General features: G+C 42.6%; 2 protein-coding genes across 2 annotated transcripts in view; both read right to left on the bottom strand.

The window, feature by feature from the left end:
- PYGL (glycogen phosphorylase L) overlaps positions 1-27,118 on the bottom strand; it is a 45,405-nt gene extending 18,287 nt beyond the window's left edge. The window contains exons 1-7 of the mRNA XM_039256113.1: positions 26,624-27,118; positions 21,184-21,285; positions 18,466-18,544; positions 14,806-14,909; positions 6,567-6,698; positions 1,793-1,904; positions 1,265-1,347 (exon numbers count right to left, since the gene is read on the bottom strand). Coding sequence (XP_039112044.1) covers positions 1,265-1,347; positions 1,793-1,904; positions 6,567-6,698; positions 14,806-14,909; positions 18,466-18,544; positions 21,184-21,285; positions 26,624-26,866 — 855 coding nt within the window. The 5' untranslated portion in view covers positions 26,867-27,118. The remainder of the gene's footprint in view (positions 1-1,264; positions 1,348-1,792; positions 1,905-6,566; positions 6,699-14,805; positions 14,910-18,465; positions 18,545-21,183; positions 21,286-26,623) is intronic.
- Positions 4,301-5,241, bottom strand: LOC120247982 (non-histone chromosomal protein HMG-14). Its single transcript, XM_039256115.1, has one exon. It carries the CDS (start codon positions 5,131-5,133, stop codon positions 4,828-4,830), a length of 306 nt encoding a protein of 101 aa, XP_039112046.1. The 5' UTR covers positions 5,134-5,241; the 3' UTR covers positions 4,301-4,827.
- Positions 27,119-27,246: the final 128 nt, after the last annotated feature.

Here is a 27,246-nt window from a genome sequence, read left to right as displayed (position 1 = left end):
AATAATTCAGCAGGCTGGGTTTAGCTAGGCAGTACTTGGAAGGATTCTTATGTTAACTGACCATGAAGTAAGATCACTTTTTGCTTTTGGGTCAGAGATTTTTCTGACGTGTACTGAAGTTACAATGTTTCTTTCAAAGGGAAAAATACACCATTAAGTTTCTGGAAATACTATGGCAAATTTAATCCTCTGTAGAGATTATAGTTTAACACCAAGCGGACACCGGTGTAAGGACCATCTATGTCCCAATCACCCAATCCTTCCTTTGTGCCACTTTTCACAGCAGACTCTTAAGTTGGTTGTTCCTGAGACTTATTATTAAAAGAATAATCATTACAGCTTCAAGAAAATAAGTTCACCCACATATAAGGTGAGCTAAGTATATTTAAACCAACTAAGAATCTATGGTGGTCATCTGTGATCCAGTCCCAAGTTTTTTATTTTTTAAAAAAATTTTTAAATGTTTTTATTTATTTCTGAGAGACAGAGAGAGACAGCGTGAGCAGGGGAGGGTCAGAGAGAGAGGGAGATACAGAATCTGAAACAGGCTCTAGGCTCTGAGCTGGCTGTCAGCACAGAGCCCAATGTGGGGCTCGAACCCACAAACCGTGAGATCATGACCTAGGCCGAAGTCGGACACTAAACCGACTGAGCCACTCAGGCGCCCCCCAAGTTTTTAAAAATACTTTTTTTTTTTTACATTTTAGCTAAACTATTTTTAGTGTAAAATTAGGCATAATCACCTATAAAAGAGTTTCAAGAGATGAATAAGTGGCATAAGAAACAAACGTTTACTCCTGGGTCTGCTCTGAGGTCCAGACACCCCCTTGCCTGAGGGCGGAAGGCTAGGATGAGCCTGTCAGAAAGGGGAAGAGGCCAGGCAGGAAACTTCCAGGGTCTACTGACTCTGTGGATGAACCTTCTGTTTGGAAATGAAGGAAGTAGTACTTCACCGGTGCTCCCCTTCATCTTTTGTATCCAGGCTTGGTTTTGAAATGCACATACATAACCTATAACCTCCCAATTAGTCATGAGGTTACTAGTCAAGGGCAAAATACCAATTCTGATTTCATGCACTGTACAAATCTGTTTTCCTTACTTGGGTGGGAGTGGAGGGGAAATCTAGCAATTCAGGAGGAGACAGAGATTACCGTCCACTGAAGAAAACAAATCGGTATTGAAGATGTGCTCTATGGGCTATAAAAGGGTACTTCTGAAACAAGCTGTTTCTGTTTCTACTGAGAAAGCAAGCTTGACCACTCACATTATCATTGGGATAGAGGACCCGGGTGATGTTCTCGGCCAGATTTCGGTCCAGCACAGCCTGAATGTAGTCTCCAACGTTAACTGAGGGGAGGGTTAGAAAAATCAATAAATACATAAGCCAGTCACTGTTATCAAAGCCCCTTGACCTCACCTGATGCTTGCTGTGTGCCATGTGGATGTAGGGATGCCTATAATTTCTGAAAGTTCAAAAGGATTTCCACAGACCTCCCTGCTATGATTTGCATGGGAGTCTAAGAAGGACTGCTTTAAAAATGTCCTTGTATGTGCTCCATTAAATGGCTGCTCACTTGCTGAAGAGCTCTGACCAGAAACTCAAGGCTGTTCTCTCAAGCTCAATTTGATTGATTACACACACAAACACACACATATACAGAAACCACTTATGCCCCAGTCCCCAAGATACTTGCTTTGTGCCATCTTTTAGAGGTGGTGCTGATTTGGTTGCTTCTGAGATCAAAAACATTAAACATACACACACAGGCGTGAGAGACCAGACTGTACTCACAGTCTCTGAGATTAAAGTCATTCGGCGCACGAGCGGACCAGAGGCGCATGGTGTTGACGGTGTTGTTCATATACCCGGGCACTGGGGTGTCATATGGCAGGGCCAGGACCACCTGTGGGATTAAACCAAAACAGCCTCTCAGTTTCCCATGTGTGGTGACGTCAGCTGGACAATGGGATGGGAATTAGCAACTGGGATTCTGTTCCTGGCTCCATCACCAACTCAGACTGTGGGGGCTTAAGCCAAGATGAGGGTCCTAGGACTCGAGAGTAGGTTATTAGGGGTCATGTGGAGCTTCCTCCCACTGGAACAATCTGGGTGCCTGGAACCATCCAGACCGATGGTCCCCTATATCATTCCAATGATGACATCCCTTTGTGTCCCTTGCCTTGTTGTGGATGCAGATCTTTCATGTTTCAGATTAAGCCGTTGTCCTAAGAATAATAAAATATGATGTGCAAAGTGACAAATGTGAATCTGTATCCATTAAAAAATAACAATAGGGTAATTTTAGTATATGTTAATTCAATGATCTGATTTCAAATATGGTGAAAATCAACAGAACAGAAACATATGCAGATAGATTATAGATAACATTTAAAATACTGCTAGATTTTTCAAAGTTGCATGAAGAAGAGTTATTTTGCTGATCTGACCAAATCAGCTGATAGTCAGCTGAGATGGGTATAAGAGGTGGGCTTTGGAAAATTGGTAGCTCAGTCTTTGTGATAGTCATTGAGACTGAGAAGAACAAGGAAGATAACTGTGTTTCACATGAACTAAAATTTATGTGGGAAGAGACTTATTTCTATTCCCTGACTCTTCAGTCAAGCTCTAAGGAAATGGAATGACAGACTGACTGGACTGGAGGGTGCTGGAGATCACTTAGTACAACCTACTCATTTTGGACATGAGAGGAATGAGGCTAAGAGAGAAGTGACTTGCCCACAGTCAGTCAGTGGTAGGGCTGAAACCTAAACACAAAGCTCTTTAATGTGAATTATGAGTGAATGAAGCCATGTAGTCTGTATCAATCACATACATTCAGTTATGTTTCCATGAATACCAGGACCTTGAAGTAATAAATCACCCTTCTTTAAATACCTTTTACTAGAAAAGAGAGATCTTCGGAGGTTTTTAAAGTACATTGTGATCCATCAGGAAATGTTGTTTACAGAATGGGAGTGAGTCTGGGTTCAAACAGGAGTTGTCCTCTGACCCCTGACGTGTAACTGAGGCAGCTGTGGAAGTACACTCAGATGTCTCTGTAGAGAACTTTGGGTAGAACTTGCCACCTGGGATGGGAGCTCGAGCCGCCAAGGCTGTGCTTTCTTAGGGATGCTTCCATCATGGTGGATTTGGAGAGCTAGGGCTTGGCTCAAGAGCAATCTTTGATCCCGGGCCCCACCAGCCTGGCTGCTTGCTCTGAGCTACACAGCCATTGGAGGCTCTTCCCAAGGATCCTCCTTCCTTTCCTTTTTCTCTTCACAGGTGCCACACCTCCCCCATTTGCCCCCTCCTCTCTGTTGCTAGTAGCAATTGCCCCAATATGTCACATGTACTTCTAATTCTCTCTGGCATCTGCTTCCCAGAGGACCAGCGTGGACACACAAGTGAAATGGATTGTTCGGTTTCCTAGGAGGTGCCCACAGCATGTGTACACCATGCCTGTCCTCACATTCTCTGACCTCACCAGCTACAGACCTGGGGCTGATTTGGGTGATGGCCTCCATAAATCCATGAAGTGCTGCACAGCTTGGGACAGCTCACCTTATATTACATCTGGCCCATAACCTTGCCTTTGTGGGCACGGAAAAATATACTCTCTCTAAGTGAATGTCTGGATATATTATGAAAATGTCTAGAGGTGCTCTGTAAATACAAGGTAGCTCAACAGTGGACCTAGTGTAAACAGAATGTTTCCAGGATTGACTGTATAAACTACATACATTTAAATAGGTCAGAGTCACTGGAAGTTTTAGATACCAAAACCTATACCAAATACTTGCTAGTTTAATACCAAATATGTGTGTGAATTCTTCAGGTATATTAATGATTGATTTGTTTGCAGCTCTCCTGAACATATTCGTAACCAACTGCAACTTAGACTGTATTCTATTATTCAACTAAATTTAGAAAAAGAGAAACTTATCTTGAAATTATAGTATTTATCATCTCTTCTACCATTATACCATAATGACCTATTTTAGTTTCTTTTTTTTTTTTTTTTTCTTTCATAACTGAATTTTTATTGGTTGTTCTGAGGATCGGCACAGACAATTCAGTTTGCACACAATTCTTACCAGACATACTGAAAATCTAAACAAATCATGTAGTTGCGGTTCTTTTCTAAGTTATTCCAGTGACTGTCCAGCTTAAAATTTGGAGTCAAATTTCCCTTAACAGCATATCAAGTACCGGTATCTTCAAATGCTGATATGCTGTTACACTGTTAATTAACTCCCATTAACTCACAATTCAGTATCATATACACTACACACTCCAATGTTCAATCTCGCACAGCACATTCACAAGTTTACTAGGAAAGTGGACGAGGACGCCAAGATGTTACAGAGTGCACAAATTCTGACAGGGAGAGCCAGGATCAAGGAGTGGTTTTCTTTAGGAAACAATTCTACCAAAAACAACAAGGGAATAGAAGTATTTAAAATGTTCCAGACATATTAAATGCACGACTGACTCCAAATTGCCATTTAGTATGCTTGGTATTACAGGATATAAAAATTACCCCATCTATGGAATGTTAAGCTGACACCCAAGACGATCAAAGCCTCCCATATTCAATATCCCACTATTTTCTGGTTGTACCAAAAAATAAACAACCAGCAAATGATTTCACCTCTTAAAAAAAAGCATTTACACTTAAAAAATGGGATGAGGTGGGATTCCCTCCTTCTTAAAAATGTTTCTAGAGCTACTAAAAAACTTGCATTTACAAAATAGTTGATAAAAATATTCCTCTGGATTGTACAAGAAGGGACTCAGGGACCACTGAGAAGACATGGGATGTGGTATTAATCAGACTTGGCTTCTTTCTCTCCTGCTTCCTCAGAGGCCAGACTCTCCTCGGTTTTAGTTTCTCCATTTTCTGCAGGTAAGTCTTCTTTTGTTTCCTGGTTAGCCACTTCGGCCTGTTTTCCCTTTGCTCCCCTTTTCCCCTTTGTTTGTACTTTTTTGTCTGAAGATTTATCCTTTCCCGCCGCCTTTTTGGGCTTCGCTTCCACTTTCGCAGGAGCGGGTTTAGCTGACAACCTCGCCGACCGCCTCTTGGGCTCCTCCTTCGCCGCCCCCTCGGCGGAGCTGACCTTCCTCTTGGGCATCGTGGCGGCGGGTCGGGTGCGTGCCGGGTGCCTGCGGGCCGCCGCGCGCCGAGAGCCTTCGCGAAGCTGGGCTGCCTGGCCGCTGCCGCTCCTCCCGCCGCCCGAGCTGCTGCGACCCCGACCTATTTTAGTTTCTAATCTATTTCGTATGTTGAAAAAAATTCATCCTCAGATTAAAAAGATTGTTTTTCAATAGTCTTATTTTTCTAAACTGTGAATAGCTCTACTAGCTTTACATGGATTAGCAGAATAAATTATCAGTTTAAAAAGTCAACTATAAAATGGGTATTGGTTCTTCTAAAAAAACAAAAAATGAAGCTTTTTGGAGAATAATCCATAAACCATCTGAATTTAGCCTTACAATACTGAATTTCATTCACAGTTTTGCTAAATAGAAATATTTACTTGTCTTTACCATTTCCTTTAAGCTTTTAAAGAATGGCCAGTGACACATCCTTCCCTGCCTGAGACCATATTTATTAAGCAAATACCTCAAGTGGAGTCTCCAAAGATTGGACAATGCAAGGGGTTATTTATCAGGAAGTAAGAAGACAGCAAAGCACAAACCATCACTGGGGGGTGTTTAGAAGTGAATTGGTGAAAAACATGGAAATGCTCAAATCTAGTGGAAGAATAAATACATATCCATGAATTAAGGACACTTGGATTGACACCAGCTATTTTTCTAGAAGTGATTTTGCACAAAATAACTTTCTGTAAAATTCTGTATTACTTTTTTTGACTTGGCAATGAATAAAAATTTTGGCAATCCTCTGAATAGTTTTTGGTTTTTTAAAAAATTTTTTAAATGTTTTATTTATTTTTGAGAGGGAGAGAAAGAGACAGAGTGTGGGTGGGGGAGGGGCAGAGAGAAGGAGACATAGAATCTGAAGCAGACTCCAGGCTCTGAGCTGTCAGCACAGAGCCCAATGTGGGGCTTGAACCCACGAACCATGAAATCACAACCTGAGCTGAAGTCAGACACTTAACTGACTGAGCCACCCAGGCACACCTAATAAATACTTTAGTTTTAAAATAAATACCCCTGAGAAGTTGCAAATAAATGTATGGCTATGAGGTGAGGAATGACATTTAAATTTACTTAGTCTTGGTATCAAAAACTTTATATAAAATTGGAGAGCTAAGCATGACAGGGTTACAGAATCGATTAATCTCTGATGAAGCTGATTGCAAAATGACCTTGGTAAGTCACCTGCCCTTGGGAAAATCAGTTTTCTCTTGGCCTCACCTCCCTTGTTTCCAAAATGAGTGGGTTCAACAAAAGAAGTAACAGGTTTATTTGTAAAAATATACTCTTCAATTATTTAATACACAATGTACTATATCAATATCATATACACATCACACTTTATGCTATGTATGCACTGTGCTATATAGTACACAATACTCAGCACGAGGACACTCTGGATTACCTGGGTGTCGATCCATTTGGTCCCCGTCTTGGTGTGCTCTACTTTTCCATAGAAGTGCACAGGCAACATGAATTCTGGACGGGCTTTCTCCCAGGGGTTTCCATGCCTGAGCCAATCATCTGCCTCTTCTACCTGCAAAAAGGACCTGGCTTAGAATTTTTCAGGAGACGTGGACCTTCAATTATATCAAATCAAATTATATCAAATCAAAATATATCTTTGACTGAATCGATGCATGAATACTGTTTTCATAAGAACGAGTATTGGTTCTGTCAAACTCAATTCACTTTTGTTAATGTATCACAACCTAAATTAAAATTAATACTTGTTAATACATAACATTTAATCCTCATAGCAAAACTCTATAGATAGAACTATGATGTTTCCTTTTTTATTTTTATTTATTTTTATATTTACTTATTTTTGAGAAAGAGAGAGTGAGTGTGTGAGCGGGGGAGGGGCAGAAAGAGAGGGAGACACAGAATCCGAAGCAGCTGCAGGCTCTGAGCTATTAGCACAGCCCAGATGCGGGCTCGAACCCACAGAGAGATCATAGCCTAAGTCAGATGCCCAATGGACCAAGCCACCCAGGCGTCCCTGATGTTTCCTTTTTTAAAGAAGAGGAAACTGTAACTTGTTCAAAGTCACACAGACGGTAAATGGTACAGCTGAGATTTGACCTCAGGTCTGTGGGTTCTAGTGCTTATGTCTTAATACCTGTGAATACAATTGTCCAGCTTGAGGGATAGAGAGAGGCCATCCAGGGATGTTTATAACTGGAAACCTGGACCCGACAGGTCCTACATGATGGTTTCTGTCAAGATTTTTTTGCCTAGAATACACAGAATCAATTAAGAAATACTACTCACAGAGGGGCAGGCGGCTGGGTGGCTCAGTTGTTTAAGCATCTGACTCTTGATTTAGGTTCAGATCATGATTGCACAGTTCATGAGTTCAAACCCCACACTGGGCTCTGCACTGACAGCAAGGAGGCTGCCTGGTATTCTTTCTCGCTCTTTGCCCCTCCCCCATTCACTTGCTCTCTCAAAAATGAACAAACATACAAATGAATAAATAAAATTAAAAAAAAGCAATGCTACTAATGGAAAGCTCTCTTAAGAAAGCTTATTTCAATATAGGTATAAAACACTATCACATTTTGTAGACTTTGTTTAATTTAATCCTTTCATAGTTTTGATCTGATGATGAACTATTATGGTTCATTGTGAAAATAATATACACTAATATGTAAAGAATTTGTGTTCTTGACAATGTCAATATTTTCTCATGTATTTATGTTAATTTGTCACACCATATTTCTTATAAAAATTTTAAAATCATAATCTGTAGGATTTTAAGTCATGTTTGGACATGTATGTATGCATTTTGGTTTACAAAAAAACAAATATGCCAAAACAAGAAAAAACGTATTGGGACTCCCAATAAAAAAATAAATAAAATATTAATAATAGAAAATAAATTTTAAAAAAATATTAGGACTCCCACCTAAATACAAGTTCAATGCCTATCCCAGGCACAGTACAGAGAGAAAGAAATACACTGTCTTTTAAGATATTAGACAAAACACTGATGTCAACTGATAGACAAGCAAATACACATTTATTTATGCAAACATTATGACTTTCTGTCAAGAAATCAGGTAAGCTATTCATTAATACTAAGTACCTGCATAATGGTGAATCAAAAGGGGACTCATAGAAACAACATCTGTAGGTAGTAGATCTGGGAGTGAGAGAGATGCTAGAGGCAGGATGTAGCACATGTAGGGTGAAGCCCAGGAAAGGCTGAAGCTAGGTTTGCATTAATCAGCTAATCAAACCTGGTTAAAAGACGGATGCTTAGTCTGGGAGGAGGTCTAAAACTCTGCATTTATGGAGTTGCTCTGGAAAACAGTGTGGAGGTTCCTCAAAAATTAAATATAGAACTACCCTACGACCCAACAATAGCTCTGCTAGGAAGTTACCCATGGGATACATGCATTCCCAAGAGTGCTGATGCATAGGGACACATGTAGCCCAATGTTTATAGCAGCGCTCTCAACAATAGCCAAATTATGGAAAGAGCACAAATGTCCATCAACTGACGAATGGATAAAGAAGATGTGGTTTATATATACAGTGGAATACTACTTGGCAATGAGAAAGAATGAAATCAAGCCATTTGCAGCAATGTGGATGGAACTAGAAGGTATTATGCTGAGTGAAATATGTCAGTCAGAAAAAGATATATGTTTTCACTTACATGTGGATCTTGAGAAACTTCACAGAAGGCCATGGGGGAGGGGAAGAGGAAAAAATAGTTACAGAGAGGGAAGGAGGCAAACCATAAGAGACTCTTAAATACAGAGAACAAACTGAGGGTGGATGGGGTTGTGGGGGGAAGAGGGGAAAATGGGTGATGTGCATTGAGGAGGGCACTTGTTGGGATGAGCACTGGGTGTTGTATGAAAGCCAATTTGACAATATATTCATAAAAAAATAAAATAAAACTGTATTAAAATGTTTTTTAAACTTTTAATGTTTATATTTGAGAGACAGAGAGAGTGAGAGACAGAACACAAATAAGGGAGGGGCAGAGAGAGAGGGAGACACAGAATTCAAAGCAGGCTCTAGGCTCTGAGTTGTCAGCACAGAGCCCGATGTGGGGCTCGAACCCACGAACTGTGAGATCATGACCTGGGCCGAAGTCAGATGATCAACAGACTCAGCCACCCAGGCATCCCTGAAATTTTGCATTTTAACAAGTCTCCTGGGGCTCCACGGTGCAACCACGAGCTATGTGATGATACAAACTCAGCAACTACAACTCAGAATTTACACTTCCACTTATTCTAGTCAGCAAGGACATCAAAAAATGAAATAAAAATTTAACAAGGAAATGGTTGAAGTTTAGCAGATGATAAGATGGTTTAGTTAGAGTCCACTAGCTTGTGTTGATAGCTAGAAACGCTACACAAATAAATAAGCATATCCACAAAGGACCAAAACATCCTGACTTACAAAACACTTCACGCTGCACTTAGGTAAGGGCAGGCTGGGGGTTTTCAGACACTGGTCAGTGTGAACACCGCTTCCTGTTACAGGAAGAAACCTCATTTCAGCCCTGGAGACTGTTGTAAAACCCACCTGAAGGCATTACACGAAATGGGACAATGAGGCAGAAAAAGCTTTACTCAAAAATCATGTGTATAAGAGGGGCACCTGGATGGCTCAGTCGGTTAAGTGTCAGACTTTGGCTCAGGTCATGATCTCATGGTTTGTGGGTTTGAGCCCCGCCTCGAACCCTGTGTTGGGCTCTGTGCTGACAGCTAGCTCAGAGCCTGGAGCCCACCTCAGATTCTGTATCTCCCTCTCTCTGACCCTCCCCAGCTCACGTTGTCATCTCTCTCTCTCCCTCTCTCAGAAAAAAAAAAAAAATCATGTGTATAAGAGGGCTGACACTGTATTTTCTGCTGAGCAATGCAGCAAGATCATACTGTTTTGCCCTCAAGCAGCGTGAAATGCTCTCAGAAGAAATGAACTCTGGGCTTGCCACCACCGGCCTGCTGGCGTGCAAGTCAGAGGCTGCATTTGCTCTTCTGAGAAAATACGAGGTGACAAGGCACCAGTCAGCAGATTACTCGTAATGCCATCAAATGTTGGTCTTTTTAATTTTTCCCTGTTGAAGAATGGCTGATTTCAACTCCACTGGGTTAACAAGCTGTAGGAAGACAGAACTCCTCGCTTGCTGTTCTTTATTTTGAGTCTCTTCCTGATTTGCTAAGGAACCAGTTAATGATTCCCTCAATTTCACAAAGCTTGTTTTTAAGGTAAATTGAACATTTCATAACCACAGGCTGCTGTGAACAGATCAGAGGAGAAAAGGAAAACTACCCCCCTCACCCCCACGAAACCCTCGGAAGCTACAGAATGGAGATAAATCTCTTCTCTACCTTGCTTTCTTCCAATGATCAACAAACTGGTCTGTACATTTAGCTTTTCACGTAGCCAGTGACCTCTGAATGCACTAACATGCAGAGCCATGTGAAGGGCAGGGGCAAGATGGGAGAAGAGCTTTCATTTACATCCAAGTGGGCTGCTGGATCTGAACATCCTGGATGAAAGAGAGCTGGGACAAAGCAAGCGTGGGTCTGTGGAGGAAGGAGTGGTGCTCCTGTCAGGGGTGGGGCAGTGGGGAGGGGGCACAGCCTCAACTTGGCATCTTCCTAGAGGAATGACTCAATGGAATCTGTATTCCAGCCAGCACGGAAACAGAGGTCAGCTCAGGGAGCTCTGTTAGTGACAGAATTCTAAGAAATGCTTTCCACATTGACTGGGACACACTAGACATGAAGAATGAGGGAGCAAAGAAACTTTGCTTTCTGATGGTACAAAAATTGAAAACTGTTTCTGGGGGTCACCACAAATTCAACAGTGGTAACTAGAAGCTTGCTGAGCAATGTGAATTGTGCATGACTAGTTCAAGCAGGCTTGGCACACGTTCTGAGAGAGAGAGGGTTGCTTCAACTCTGAGATACCTACTGTAAGCACCCTTCTACTTAGAGCCTTGGTATGTGACTGTTAAACTTTAATGTGAGGCTGTTGCAATTGTCTTTCCTTCCTTCCTCCCAGGGGCTAATTATTTTCATACAAGACTATTACTGATAAAGTTTCAATGATTCCCATTACAGTTCAAGGTAAGGCAAGAATTTTGGCAATAAAATTATTTTCCTGGGGTTCCTGGGTGGCTTAGTCTGTCAAGCATGTTTGACTCTTGATGTTGGCTCAGGTCATGATCCCAGGGTTGTGGGACCAGACCCTCTACAGTCTCCATACTGAGCATGAAGCCTGCTTAAGATTCTCTCTCTCTCTCTCTCCCTCAGCCTCTCCCCCCTGCTCTTGTACTGTCTTTCTCTCTCTTTCTAAAATAAAAATAGAATCAATAAATCAAATTATTTTCTTTAGGGGGTTCACAATGAACATGTTAGTACTGCAAATCTTCCTTGAAGAGGGAGACTTCAACAACTACAAATCCATTAACCTTTAAAAATCTTCCCAATGTGTGCCATTTTCTTCAGCCTTCTCCTCTACAGGAGCAATGATGTAGCTGATGTGTGGGGAGGTGTGCCCATACCCTCAAAAGATACGCTTTCCTGGAAGATACTTTTTGTTCTTTTATAGAAATAGCTTCCTTTATCATGATAGATGTATTTTCTGTATGCCCTTTAAAATCCCATCACAGTAAACAATGGATATGGTAAATAACATTATGAGTTTTTCCAACTCAGTTTCAAGTCACAGTGAGAGTAGTGATGATGGCTGGTAAGGTCAGCTTTGGAGACTACCAAAAGTCATGCAGTCTCTCTTTTTCATGAACACTAGAAATATAAGCTTCCTGGATCAGATAGGAGAGAAAGGGGAGGTGTCCTGGAATAAAGGCCATTTAAAAGTAGCAACGGGGGGGGGGGGGCACCTGGGTGGCTCAGTCGGTTAAGCGTCCGACTTCGGCTCAGGTCATGATCTCACAGTTTGTGAGTTCGAGCCCCATGTCGGGCTCTGTGCTGACAGCTCAGAGCCTGGAGCCTGCTTCAGATTCTGTGTCTCCCTCTCTCTCTGCCCCTCCTCTGCTCAGGCTGTCTCTCTCAGAAATAAATTTAAAAATTTTTAAAAAAGGTAGCAAAGGTAGCAGGTATGATTTTCAAAGAGTGAACTTACATAAAATCCTGGGGAAAACGCACTTGAAGAAAATATTTTTGAGATTGAGTTGCTGAGTTTCTCTTAAATTTTTCACAGAACAGTAAAGAGATAAGAAAGGAAGTCTTTAAACATTCTGAGGTACAATGAATGCCACGCGTGCTTTCAAAGACTGAGGATGGATACCACGTATTGCTTGGTCAGGCTGTGTCCAGATGCTGGTCACACTAGGAATGAGTGCTACGCTAGGCTTCTCACAGTGTAACTCTAGCTTCCTTCACTGTGGATGGGAGCCAATTATCTCGTTTTTACAACTTTTATGATTATAAAATACACATATCTTACGAAATATGAGTCATGCTGAAGAGCAAACATTGGATAGTAAAAGTCACCTGTAGTCCTATCTCCCAGAGATAATGACTGTTGAAGCTCTGATTTATTTTTTCCTAGTATTTTTTCTTTATCTTTTTGGCTTCTTTTGAAAATCCGTATGCTTCCACACCTCCTTTTATCACACCACGAACGTAAATAATTTCCCATGTTGTTAAAATGAATCAAAATATAATATTAATAACTACATTAATATTTCATGTTACAATATCACAATTTATTAAATTATCCACTTTTTCTTAGGCAAATTATCACTTTTTTGAGTGCCTTTCTGGGTACCAGACATTTTACATATCTTCATAATAGTTTCATGAAGCTGGTATCTCCATTTTACAGGTGGGAAAACTGAGGATCAGAGAGATCAGGCAACCTAATCAAAGCAACACACCTCATAAGTGTAACGAGTAGCAATTAGGTCTCAAATTAGAAATTAGATCTCAGTTATGACCTAAACGTTTTTTTTCTACACAATGCTGCCTCCTAATTCATTCAAGGATAGCTAAGGGGCATCTGGGAGGCTCAGTTGGTTAAGTGCTCGACTTTGGCTCAGGTCACCATCTCACGATTCATGGGTTTGAGCCCTGCGTCAGGCCTTGTGCTGACAGCTCAGAGCCTGGAGCCTGCTTCAGATTCTGTGTCTCCTGTTCTCTCTAGCCCTCCCTGGCTCATGTTCCTTCTCTCCCTCTCTCTCTCAAAACAAATAAAACATTAAAAAAATTATTTAGGGATAGCTAAGGTACACTGGTCCTTAACAAATATTGGAAGTGTGTCTTTTTATATGTTTGTCTTTCAGTACGTTCCCCATAGTCTCCTTCTGAGACTTTTTCCTTGGCGCATTCTCTCCTCACATGCAGACCTTTTAGTTCTTTCTTCCTTGATTCAAAGAGTGTCAAAATACTGACGGAGGGAGAGAGAATGGCGCTGACACTAAACTTATTCTCATCCTTCCTCTCCCCTAGGATTAGCTCTGGCCTAGGTACCCCCATTCAAACCTGAATACTCAGCCCTCGGACTGACTCATGGAGGTTTGGGAGGGTCTCAGAGAATGTGGGTTTTTGGGAAACTGAATCCAGCATCTTTTTGTCAATGATGTGTGTGTGTGTAGGGGAAAAATATAGGGAGACAGAAGGCCTAAATCATACTTAGCATCAGGGAAGACTGTCCACACCAGGGCTGATTGTAGGGTCAAAGAATTACCAAAGATAAAAGAAACTAACACCTAAGACTCCAGTTTGGTTATACAAAAATCAAATGAGAGTCATTTGTATGGACTGACTACTATTTGTAAAAATATCTGTGGAGCACTATAATTATATATATAAAATATGTACCAGATTTATTTGATTTAATAGTTATAAAATTGCCTGCTTGCATCTTATAAAAATTAGAACAATGAACTCATATATCTTGTATGATAAGCATACTAAGGAGGGCAAGACTGAGTGTAGAGAAAATCTGGGGATACAGACCCATGTTTTCCAGAAGTGTGATCTGAGGTAACACTACTTAAAGTCTCAGTTTTCTCAGGGTGCCTGGATGGCTCCCTTGGTTAAGCACCTGACTTGATTTCTGCTCAGGTCATGATCTCATGGTTGGTGAGTGGAAGCCCTGTGAGGGGCTCTGTGCTGACAATGAGGAACCTGCTTGGGATTCTCTCTCTCTCTCTCTCTCTCTCTCTCTCTGCTCCTCCCTGTTCTCTCTTTCTTACTCTCTCTCAAAATAAATAAATAAACATTAAAAGAAAATGAGTCTCCATTTTCTCACCTATAAAATGGCAACATGCTTCCTACCCTCAAGAATTACAGGGGAAGATCACATGTCAAAAAATGTGCTCCTCCATTTTGCATGCTGCAGAGAACAGACATCGTACATTGTAGGTGGTCCATGTTTAGGTGTCAGTGATAAATATTTTCAGTATTCTCATGAGTATTCTCACGAGTCAGGTACTATGTGAGGTGCTTAAAATTATACTGGTGCTCTGCTCTTAGGGAACTCATATCCCAAAGGGGGAAGGCTGATTGTTTTCAGCGATGTCAATTAAATGCCAGAGAAATAAGCAAAGCCCTATATTAAGTGTCTGTACATTGTAAATCACCCAGAATGCTATGAAGGATAAGTATTTTTAATAACAAAATTTTGAAAGATGGCTCACATACCTGCCATCCATCTCGGATCTTCTGATTAAAGATTCCATATTCGTATCGGATGCCATATCCATAGGCTGCAAGTCCCAAGGTTGCCATGGAATCCAAGAAGCAGGCTAGTAAAGAGGACACAGGCAAGAGACAGAGGCATCATTAGTTGAAATTTCATTTTTCTTTAAAAAACACGGCAGACACAAGACATTTTTCTCTGAAAAATCACATGTGTATTTAAAAATTTTTTTAATGTTTATTTATTTTTGAGTGAGAGAGAGAGAGAGAGAGAGAGAGAGAGAGAGATAGGGAGATACAGAATCCGAGGCAGGCTCCAGGCTCTAAGCTGACAGTGCAGAGCCTGATGCAGGGCTTGAACGCATCAACTGCAAGATCATAACCTGAGCTGAAGTTGGATTCGTAACCAACTAAGCCACCCAGATAACCCATTTTCTTAAAAAAAATTTTTTTAATGTTTATTTATTTTTGAGTGTGAGAGAGAGAGAGAGAAAACGAATCAGGGAGGGACAGAGAGAGAAGGAGTCACATGTGTATTTTAAAGCACAGAGACAGCTGTGCAGTGGGTATTCAATTTTTTTAATTAACATTTTAAAATTATAAAATAAATATTATGGAAAAGTTAGAAAATGCAAAAAAAGTTAATAAAGAAGAAAACAAATGGCATTTACTATCTCACCATCTAGAAATAACACTGTGTACATGTTGGCATTTCGCTTGAGAAGAGATACGGAAGATGGCTTGCCTTAGACATACCCGTTATTGTGTCTGTCTCTCACACTGCCCTTTCTAAGGGAAGCTGTCTCTATGGTCCCCTGCTTGAAAAGATGGCCCCAGGAGAGTATAATTTACATGTGACCATTTACCCAACTAGCTGGATATCTGTGGCAGACTCTTTCTGGCTAAGAGAATTCCAAAGTTGTTCAGATATCAGGTGACCAGATGCTTCAGGGAGGCTGGGCCAGGAAATGAATCTTGCTTCCATCGAAGCTTCTAAGCCAATCATGGGCACACAATGACCTACAATCTGATGAGAGGTTCTAGGAAATCTGCAAGACGCAGTGGAAGATTTCTTTGCTCCTGCCATTTTTTTTTCCCATGAGAGGAAAGCCAGAAGAACCACAAAGACCTGACAGAATCATGATGTTGAATAAACTGGTCCTGGGACAGCCCAACGCCTGCAGTGCTTGTTCAGTGATAACGCACGTCCTTGTTGGTTGAACAGATTTTTGCTAGATTTTCTCTGTTACTTGTAGCCAAGAGCATTAAGGACAGAACCTCTGATCCAGAGTAGCTGATTAAAAGGCTGAGTAGGGATCTATGTTGCCAGGAGCAACCGGGGGGTTACACTAATCTGATTGTCCCTCTCAGGAATTTGAACTGAGACATATACAGGGAATGAGGAAATGTACAATAGGATATCTAAAACTGAAAAGAACACTTGTGAATCCAACAGAAACGGACTGAGTGAGGTCACGGTAGGGCCCTAAAATGGAGAATCCACAAAAGCCAACAACAGCCAGTGCCTTCAAGTTACTGTAACATCACAGTGGTCTTCTAGTCCCTATGTTCATGTGGCCTGGCTGCTCCAGTTCCTGCTCTCTCAGAGCTGTGGCCACTTACCTTTTCTTGGGTCACAATCAAATTATTCTTAGAGCTTGACCAGAATGGGGTCCCAACCTTTTCAGTTAGGTAAAGGATGAGGTCATCTAATGAGAATTACTCAAGCCTCATTCACCACTTCACTCTTTGACCTTATCTCCCTATGAGGAGCAAGGTCATGAATGTCAGGCACTGAGTAGGGTTAACTCAGCCAATAAACAGGCCTGGGGCTTTACATGAAAGGAAGGCTGGTTGTCATTCCTAGATGAGTATGTCACTGGTTCTGCTGGTCTTCCTATAGCCTCACGGAAAGCCTATGAAACTGTCCAATGGTTGACTTTATAAGGTAGTCTCTCTACTACTAATAGTGATGTTACCACATGCTGTAACTAATGTAGTAAGGATTAAATGCTACAAAATACACACAAATAGATTTCCAATAACTTGAAAGTGTGTATAAAATTCAGACTAAAATCATTCCTGAAAAAGAAATATGATTATTTTTCATAGAGCATAATCTGACACATACATGTATGATGGTACATTTTTATTATTCACTTTAAACTTCACATGTACATTGTATGTTAATTATACTGCAATTAAAATTAAAAAATAAGGGGAGCCCGAGTGGGTCAGTCAGTTAAGCATCTGACTCTTCGACTCAGGTCATGATCTCATGGTTCGTGAAATCAAGCCCTGCATCAGGCTCTGCACGGACAGTGTAGAGCCTGCTTGGGATTCTCTCTCTCCCTCTCTCTCTGCCCCTCCCCCACTCTCTCTCTCAAATACAAACATTAAAGAAATAAAAAAATAAATTTCACAAATAATACACCCTTATTATAAAAATCTGAAACATTACAGATGGAGTTAGTACCTCCAATTTTTGCGCTCTTCTCTAGGAAAGATCAGAAGGACTATTTCAAATTCCAGACGTTTCTATGCATGAATTTATGCATATACTTACAAAAAATATTGAATTTTTAAAATGCTTATTTATTTTTGAGAGAGAGAGGGAGAGAGAGAATCCTAAGCAGGCTCTGCACTGTCAGCACAGAGTCAGACGAGGGGCTTGAACTCAAGAACCATAAGATCAGTTGACCTGAGCTGAAATCAAGCATTAGGAGCTTAAATAAGCTGCCCATTTATCCCAGAAAATATTTAATTAAAAAAAAAACATAAATAGTATCACACTGTGTTGCTTTCAATGTCACTTGGTTTTTTTTTTCTTCCCCCTGAGAGGTCTACCAGAGAAGTATATACAGATCAATTTTACTGTTTTTATTTTTTTAATGCATATTTTTACTGCATTTTTTATTGCAATCTACATGTTCCAAACTTACTCTTACACCAATGGACAGTAGGTTATTTCTAATATTTTGCCTTAACAAACAACACTGTAATAACTTTTTCACATGACTCTTTGTGTACCTGTTTGAGCATATCTTTAGAGTAAATATCAGGAAATTGAATTGCTTGGTAATAGGGAAGCATATTTTTAATTTAATGGAGTTGGTATTTTTTTTAATGTTTTCTTTTACATTTGTTGAAGAATCATTTCCTGGAGAAAACACTCAAATTGCATCCATAAAAAAAAGAGATATTAATGAACTAAATCATACCAATAACAAGTGTATCAGTACCTACTAGTCAATCAAAAAGCAAACTGTCAAGTGCACAAGACAACAACACAACAGTTAAACAACTGAGGTCATACCTCACAAGTATGGGACTTGAGCAGCTATGGACAAATAACTGAAGTAAAGGGGCCACTTTGGAAACCTTCAGCACACAGGAAGGAGCTGGTTAACTTTGAGGTGTTGAGCAATGTCTCCAAGGCTTTTAAGCAATGTCTTTTGTTCAAGTTCCCTTCTCTACTATTTGTGTAGAACTGATCAACTGTAGTGCAAACTCAAAAACAAGTCCATCTATAACCAGCTCATGCTTTGCACTTCTCCTAGAGCCTGTCTGGTTCTTCTAAGCATGGTCTCAGATACACAGCACCTGAGGAGCCACTGACTCCCAGACAATAGCCACTGACTGCCCACTCACCATGTCACTTACCAGCAAGCCTCCCAAGGCCACCATTGCCAAGCCCGGCATCTTCTTCAATTTCTTCTAGCTCCTCCATATCCAATCCAAGCTAGTGATGAAAGGAAAACACACGGGATACAGATACAAACGCAGGCCATTTCAGAAAGCACAGTCACTTCCTCAAGCTCTGGGTGGGGCATCCCGGGGCATCCATGTACTCAAGTTTGTCGGCACCCTCACAGAGTATTCGGGCATCGGATGCCCACTGCAGATGCTGGCGGCTGCAGATGCACACCACACAAGATGCCACCGAAGATGGCACCCAGGATGGCAAAGCAGTAGCGTGGGAAGGAGTGGAGGGCTCCAAATGTCCATCACTGGCTCTATTACTTCTTAGCTATCTGACTCTGAACAGAGTAACTCTCTTCATACTTCTCTTATTTAGAAAGTGAAGATGGAGAGCCTGGGTGGCTCAGTTAATGAAGTGTCCAACTTTTGATTTTGACTTAGGTCACGATCTCATGGTGCCTCAGATGAAGAGCCATGTTGGGCTCCGCACTGAGCACGGAGCCTGCTTGGGATTCTCTCTCTCCCTCACTCTGCCCCTCCCCATCTCATGAAGAGACATTCTCTCTCACACAATAAATACACATTCAAAAAAAAAAAAAGGAAAACAATAACTGCATTTAGGGCTGCCGTGAATTAAATGAGATTATGCAAACAAAGCATTTAGAATTACCCTGAACAGATATTTCTCAATAAATGTTAGCTACCACTCTTTCTGTATGTGTTCAGACTTTCTGGGAGGAACTAAAGTTCATCTTTTCATGACCATAACGTATTTACTCAGTAGGGTCAATGGTTGTTAACCCAAAACCAGTTACTGAGTCACTGCTCAGGAGACCTGGGGTCAGATCGCAGTCAGGGAAACAGCCCTGTGGGCCAGCTGGATATGGGCTAAAATCCTCTTCTTGTTTCTGTGGTGGCTAAGGGACGATGCGAGGCCAATGAGCATCTGTGACACTGGTGACAGACGCAACTGCTTCCCAACAGGCTCCCTGCCCCAGAGTGTTTGGTGTGCACAGCCAGAGGCCACTGTCACCAGCATGGGCCATGTCAGAATTGTGCAGCGCTGGAGATGACTTTGGACTGCGTCTTACAATGAGGAAACTGATGGCTAGATAAATTAAATGACCTCTTCTATGTTGACTAGATAGTAATCTAGCCCATGCTTGGCTAATAATGGTTTCTTGTGAAAAGGACTGTATTCTTAGCTGACAATGAGGCGATCCACAAAACCGGATATTATTTAAACTGGAAACATAATTTACATATTTACAAACACATATACAAATTATAAGCTGCTTGAAGTTGATGCCCTGGTTTTCATGGAGCCACTTGCTTGGATCCCCACCTTTACCCCAAAAGTGACTTTCTCACACAAAGCTCGATAACAAAGTCTTCTGAGAATTCAAGAATGGCTTTGCCTCTGTTTATTGCTGAAGAGGCTTTCAAATTTGCTCCCTGGTGGCTAGAGTTTACTGGGGTCCTTGTGTAAGCTGACAACACAATGGTTAAGCAACTTACGTAATAACCACACAAATACGTGACTTGAGTAGCTCTGAACAAATAACAGTGAAATAAAGGAGAGGCCACTTGGGGAAAAAAACCCTTTCAGTGCTAATGCTAACACTCAGAAAGTTTTCAAATCTAAAAATGTAAGTCTAAAGTAGGCTGTAAACCTTCAGTAGGTGGACGGGTTACTTTACCCACCTGCTTATATGGTAGGGAGGGGGTGTATGTTATTTTCACCTGCTCTCAGGGGAAGCAAAGAAAGGGAAACACAGGGGGAGCTGCAATGATTCTCTCCTGGAAAACACCTCTCCCACAAGAAGGAAAACAGTCCTTGGTGACAGCAGCTGGTCACATGAGACAATCCCATGCTAAGAAAAGGAGTGGTTGGAACAGTCTCTCATTTAGAATGTGTCTCTGCAAACACACATTTCTCCTTTCAGTCACATGAAAAGGATTAAAAACTGTTTGTTTTCTGGCATGGAGATCCCTGAGGCTCAGGGGAGAAACAGTTAAATACATTCATGGAAACAAATTAGCATACTGAGTTTCAGACCTCAAGCTCCTTATTCAAGGAGGAAGTGTATTTTACTTCTCATTAGGCAATAAAGCAAGTATGCTGATGTAATTTTAAAAACCTATTATTTATACATGTTGCCTTGATGTATGAGTAATAGGCAAACTTTGATCATTTTAAAAAGTACATAGGAGGGGCTCAGTTGGTGGAGCATATGACTCTTGATCTCGGGGTTGTGAGTTTGAGTCCCACAGTGGGTACAGAGATTACGCAAAAATAAATTCTTTAAAAAAAAAAGCAGATGGGAGCCCAAAGTAAAACTTGTGATTCTGATAGCAGGGGCTCAGGTACTTTCACAAGACTGTTCAGATGCTGATTCCTAACATGTAATTTAATGGGGAAATGTGTCAAAAACTGATTGCAAAAGAAAATTCTCATGAGGCAAAACCAGTTCTCCAACTTTGTTTCTCTTAAACCAGAGATCTCCACTAGTTTATATTTCTATTTTTTTTTTTTTACAAATTATATTTCTATTTGTAATAGCCACAGATAGAGAAGCAACTTTTCACCTTTTTTTTTTTGGTGCTATGCTCCCAAATTTCCTGAACTGAACTTGAAATTTAAGGAGAGAGAAGGAAAGATATATGGGGACAAGGTACCTGATAAATGGCCTCGTCACAGGCATTTTGCAGGCCAAGGTTGATCATGGTGTTCTGTAATGTTCGGCCCATGTAAAATTCCAAAGAGAGGTAATAAACCCTCTGAAAACAAAGAGAGGTCATGTTAATGCTAGAAGGCCAACCTAACTTATCAAAGTAAAAGCACAACAGGTCACCAGTAAGAAACAAACAGACAAGAATACTTTAATACAGATTCAAATGAGACTCTTATAGATGTATGAAGTGCTACATAAAAGCATTATTGACAACTGGCTTTGAGAAAAACCATTTTATACCCTATTTTTGGCAAAGTCATTTTTATCCTCTGGGAGAAAAAAGCAAATTCATCCAACTAATTAGATTCAATGTGTGTGTGTGTGTGTCTGTTTTCTTCCTGTTCATAAGCCTCATGAATTAAGTTATGTTTTGAACATAGCTCATCAGTCATTTGTAAAATACTTATAGGATGAGAGTCAGGTGGGGTTGACTGTGATCATCTCAATTTATCCAAGAAACATAAAGATTAACTCCTTCAAGATACACCCAATGGCTAAAATAGAGCACTTTGATCACTGCAAGTAGTATTATGATTAATTATTTTAGGATAAATTTATTCTTGAAAGACTGATCTGGCAATAACAAAAGATTACCCCAGGTTTATTAGTTTTTTTTCTTGATGAGATGGAAAATTTCTCTATCGACTTAGAAACTCTTTGCCTTTGACAGAAAGCCAGGTAAATACTATTTGAGTTGAAAGTGAAAGGTACAAAGGTTAGAGTTGCCTGAAACCTTTCAAAATACAAGTACAATTTACTAATTAAAAAAAGGAAGATCAGTGAATAACTGCATCATCCCCTTCTATGATGCCTCACTTTCCACATCAGTTCCCCTTTTCTGCCAAACACAAAACAACAAACATCTATAAATGCATCAATGTAAAGTCACTTCAAATTTTAGGGATTCTGTCATTTCCAGATAGGAAGAACCAAAAAAGAAAAGTATTTGGTCAACCCGAAAATATAAAAAGAATATAGTTCAATATAACAGACGTTTATTATAATATATAACTCATTAGTTACACACATATATTTAAAATAAAATACTATATGAAAATGTCAGCTTAGAAATTTCACTTTTTACCACTTTTGTTTAATGAAACAATTGACTTTCAACTGTTCCCATGGATAGTCAACATCCATATCTTAGTGGGTCATAGAATACTATTTTCCAGAACATAGCATCATTATTTTTATCTAAGTTGTTTGAATATCTACAAAGCTGTCATTAGGGCTCTCCTCAGTTTATTAGATGTCTTTCTGTGAGCCGGGAAAAGTGATCTTTCCTGAGGCAGACACAGGCCAAAGAGGTGCATGGAGCCACTCACCCCCATGGGTTTTTTTGTTTGTTTTGTTTTTTAATTTTTAAATATTTATTTATTTTTGAAAGAGAGAGGGGGAGAGAGACAGAGTATGAGCAGGGGAGGGACAGAGAAGGAGACACAGATTCTGAAGCAGGCTCCTGGCCCCAAGCTGTCAGCCCAGAGCCCAATGTGGGGCTGAAACTTGTAAGCTGTGAGACCATGACCTGAGCCGAAGTCAGACGCTAAACCGACTGAGTCACTCAGGTGTTCTGCACGGATGTACCCTGGTATATGAGGCTGCCACATCACAGGAAAGAATATCTCAAGCCACAAATATCATTTACATAACATCAGGGCAGTTTTTCCCATTCTTCCCTGTTTATTCATCATCTTGATAATAAAACCACTATGCATTACCGCTTTTTATGTTTCAGTGATGTATAAAAAGCTTGTTTGTAAACAGAATATATATATCCAACATGTGCAATTGTGAGGTCACACCTGCCTAGGACTACATGTGTCACTTTTTTGCTTCCCTTTTAATGATTCCAAATTAGCCTGGACTTAAGACATTTTAAGACATTTCAAGGTCTTCCTAAAAAAATGTTGTTTAAAGTAATTGATAAGGCACCTCATTGTATGACAGACTTCACAAGCACATGAATTTAAAGTGATTTTCTGTTTTCTCATAAATAATTTTTGGGGAGGAAGAACTTCATCTCATATTTGGGGATATATGAGACCTTAAAAAAATTGATCTCCCCCATCCTCCTAGGGGTCTCTGAACACTTAAAAGATACTCCTGGTAGTAAAATATTTGAACATCTCCAACACACCTTATAAGCTGTGCACATGCACTACTATTACTCATATTTTATGTATATTTTCTATAAAGTGGACATTTTCAAAAGGTTTATAAAGATAAAAAAAGAAGACATACTAACATTTAAAAAATAATGTTATTTTTATTCCTAGCATCAGAGGATCCGGGTACTTCTGGGAAGACATATGAACAGGTGGCAACACAAGTGACTTGCAGGATAGGTAAGAGTCGAGCATGGAGACACGTCGCGGGAAGGGCATCCCACATAACAGGTGCACTGTGGGTAGAGGCCCAGAAGGGGGGAGTTCAGGGCAGGGACAGGGACAGCAGATTGGCTTGGTGGGAGAACAAGGTTAAGTCCAGGAGGGTAATGGGAGATAGGATACGAGAGACAGACAGGTTCATCCGGACAGAGAAGGGCCTTAAGTGCATGACTGGTGCCATGATATCTGAAGAGAGGGCAACATGTGTTCCTTTTAGGAAGCTTAACTGGACTACAGCACACAGAGCAAGATGGGATTGCATACCCACGGGCCTCCAGGAGCCAGGCAGAGAAAACAAGTGTGTAACAAAAGTCACATGAAAAAATGTGGAGTCCTGGGCCAAGAACTAGGGTGCATGTGTCCTGCTCGAAGGCACTGAAATTTAACTGCTTATAGGTGTCTCGCTGGCCAAACAAAACACAGTGGCTAGCGGTATTCATCCACACGTGCCAACTTTACCACTTGGAAGTCTACTTCACACACCAGGAACCTGGGCCTTAAGTGTACAAAAGGGAGAATTCAGGGGGGTGGGTACCTTCAAGAGGACCCACAGGAATCAGCATAATTTGGTGACGTGTTGAATGCAGAATCCAGGAGGACATCAAAGGCGAGGCTACAGTTTTGTGTCTGGGTGACTGCCTGGATGGCAATGCCATTAAAGTTAGAAACAGAAGATAGGCCAGGAGTGGGGGGGATGATGATGTGATTTTGAGGAAATAGGAAGAGATCTAGGTATGTATGTTCACGGAGCACTCAGAAATGTAGTAATGAAGTGTGAAAAGGAATTCGAGCTAGGGGTCCAGATTTGGGATTCATCTGCACGGTTCCCAGAAGGCAGGGGAGATGGGAGGGAAGCCTGGACACACTTACTGCCTCCACTCTCTGCTCTAATGAGGGCAGGGACCGCCTGTTTAGGGGAACAACTGTCACAGAGGAGATACTTTATTGTTTTTGTTTATTTTACTTAAAAATTTTTTAATGATTTATTTCTGAGAGAGAGAGAGAGAGTGTGTGAGCAAGGAAGGGTCAGAGAGAGATGGAGATACAGAATCTGAAGCAGGCTTCAGGCTCTGAGCTGTCAGCACAGAGCCCGATGCGGGGCTCAAACCCACGAACCATGAGATCATGACCTGAGCTGAAGTCAGATGCTTGACCAACTGAGCCACCCAGGCGCCCCAGTTTATTTTATTTTAGAGAGACAGAGAGCAAGCATAAGTCGGGGAGAGTGGCAAAGGAAGGAAGGAAGGGAGGGAGGAAGAGAGCAAGAGAGCGAGAGCAAGAGAGCGAGAGCAAGAGTCTTAAGCAGGCTCCTTGTTTAGCACAGAGCCTGACAAGGAGCTTGATACCATAACCCTGGGATCATGACCTGAACCAAAATCAAGTCAGATGCTCTGTCAATTGAGCCACCCAGGCGTCTCTGAGGAGACAGTTTATTAACATGCATGGAATGAACCTTGTTTGCTGTTGTATCCCCAGGGTATCACTATCAGAATATCCGGTTTATACCTGCACTTAAGTAGGAAAGTGCTGTCCAGTGAAGAAACTAGTCAGAGGACAGCACAATAAAGTACCAGATAAGGCCACTGGGGGAGAAACATACAAGGTCAGTGTATTCTATGGTGCTAAAGGCTATGGAGGTGTGTGTGGGGTGGGGGTGAGGTTCTAAACTATGGCTCCTTGTCTCACTCTCCAGCTTAAAAACTTAAAAAAGTGTTTTTAATGATAAGTCCCAAGCTGCAGTCCCTTCTATGCAAATAAAAAGATACAATATATATAAGTATACACAAAGTGCTTCCTAAGATTATATTTTAGCGGTTGCCACCTTTGAGTAGAGGCGTTGGCTTTGGGGCATAGAAGCATTGCTTTGTTACAGCTGCAGTTTCTTACTATGAGAATTTACTTTCTTTTGCTCATGGGTTCTCTGGACTAATCTTTCTTTTCACGCCGTTACATATTGAGAATAGTCCTAATAAATGTTGCTACGCATTTCCCACTGCCACCTGGATATATTCCTCTTACGTCCTTTCCAATATGCCTCCAGCCAGTTTTTCCAGTTTCCTCTCCCAATGCATACTCACACCCACCTCGCTGTGCACAACACAACACCTCTCCCTGCGAGGTCCCTTCCAACCTTCCCACCCGACCTTCCTTAGACTGGCCAGGTAAAAATAGTGTTCCTCTGAGCGCCCCAAACCTCCCCCATAGACCCCCGCATTCCAGCCCCCGAGCTAGATGGCCCAGTCTGTGAACACCAGCAGCTCCTGGGGTAGGTCTCAGAGTCCGGGGCACGTCTCGGCCCCTCGCCTCCAGCCCGCGGGAAACAAGGAAGTGCAGGAGCCCCACACTCCACTCCTCGGAACTGGGGAGAGCGAGCGCGCAGGGCTCCGACTGGGGGGCGGCACCTCTGCCCCTCCCTCTCCACCTCCCCCAGGCCCGATGAGAAGCGCGGGTCACCCACGCATCCCCCAATCTAGCCCCTCCAAAGGCTCTAGAGGCAGTGAGGCACTTTCCTTCAACTCTTCTTTTCTGCCTCCTCTCCACGGCCCCCACTCTCCTAGTTCACCTTCCCCTTTCACCGCCTATTTGTCTCCCCTCCCTCCCTAAACATTAAACTTAGCCAAGGCAGCTCTTTTGTCCATTTTGTTCAGGGCTGACTGGCTTAGAACTGTGCCTGGCGGACAGACAGGAGGCGCCCGAGACCTCCTATTAAACGCAGATGAGCAGACTTTCCAAACAAGTTAGTGAAATAAGCGGACAGGCGAGGGTGACCTGGGCGTTCGCCCACCGGGCGGTCCCCGGAACCCACGGACGCGGCGGCTCGGGTAGGGCTGGTGCCCGGCGCCGCCGAGCCCAGGTGGGGTGCTGGCGCAGTGCCGTCCCCGGCCACCCGAACACGTCAAGCGCGGACTTCGGGGGCACTTCCCCGCGGGCGCGGGGAGGGCAAGAACGGGGTGAGGAGGGTCGCTCCGGGGGCTCCTCCCGCCGGGCCGGTACCTTGGGGCACTTCTCGTAGTAGTACTGCTGCGTGCGGATCCAGCGCCCCACCAGGTGGTCGCGCACCGTGTGCGCCAGCGCGAAGAAGTAGTCGCGGGGGGTGGCCACGTTGCGGTCCTTGACCAGCGTGAAGTGCAGATGCCGGTTGAAGCCCTTCTTCAGCTCGGCCACGTTCTCCACGCCCACGATGCCGCGGATACTGATCTGCCGCCGCTTCTCTTGGTCCGTCAGGGGCTTGGCCATGGCGGCGGCGGCGGGGGCAGCGCAGCTAGCGGGGCTAGCGGCCCGGGCGCTGGAGGCAGGACTGGGGCGGAGCGGGCTCCCCGCCGCGCGCCGCCGCTTTTGGGTCGGAGGAATGTTCGGGGTCCGCCCCTGGGCGCGGCGCTGCCCAGGCCCGGCCCGCCGGCCGCAGGGCGGAAGGAGGACCCGGCCCGCCCCGGACTCCGCGGCAGCCGCGTCGGGGGCGTCGGGGGCGTCGGGGGCGTCGAGGGCGTCGGGGGCGGGGCGCGCGCGGGACCCCTGCCGGCCGCAGTGTGCGCGCCGGCGCAGCCGGCCTGGGGCGGGGGCCGGGGGCCGGGGGGCCCGGGGGCGCCGGGGGCGGGGCGGGGCCGGGGGGGGGGGGG

This window comes from Hyaena hyaena, unplaced genomic scaffold (genome assembly GCF_003009895.1).
Source record: "Hyaena hyaena isolate Hyena2069 unplaced genomic scaffold, ASM300989v1 scaffold_559, whole genome shotgun sequence".
Lineage (NCBI taxonomy): Eukaryota > Metazoa > Chordata > Mammalia > Carnivora > Hyaenidae > Hyaena > Hyaena hyaena.
The sequence above is the reverse complement of the archived record's forward strand: the minus strand, read 5'-3'. Positions and strand labels throughout refer to the sequence as shown.

What these genes read in the sequence shown, in the direction of transcription:
- LOC120247982 (XM_039256115.1), bottom strand. Translation starts at nt 5,133, where the DNA reads ATGCCCAAGAGGAAGGTCAGCTCCGCCGAGGGGGCGGCGAAGGAGGAG.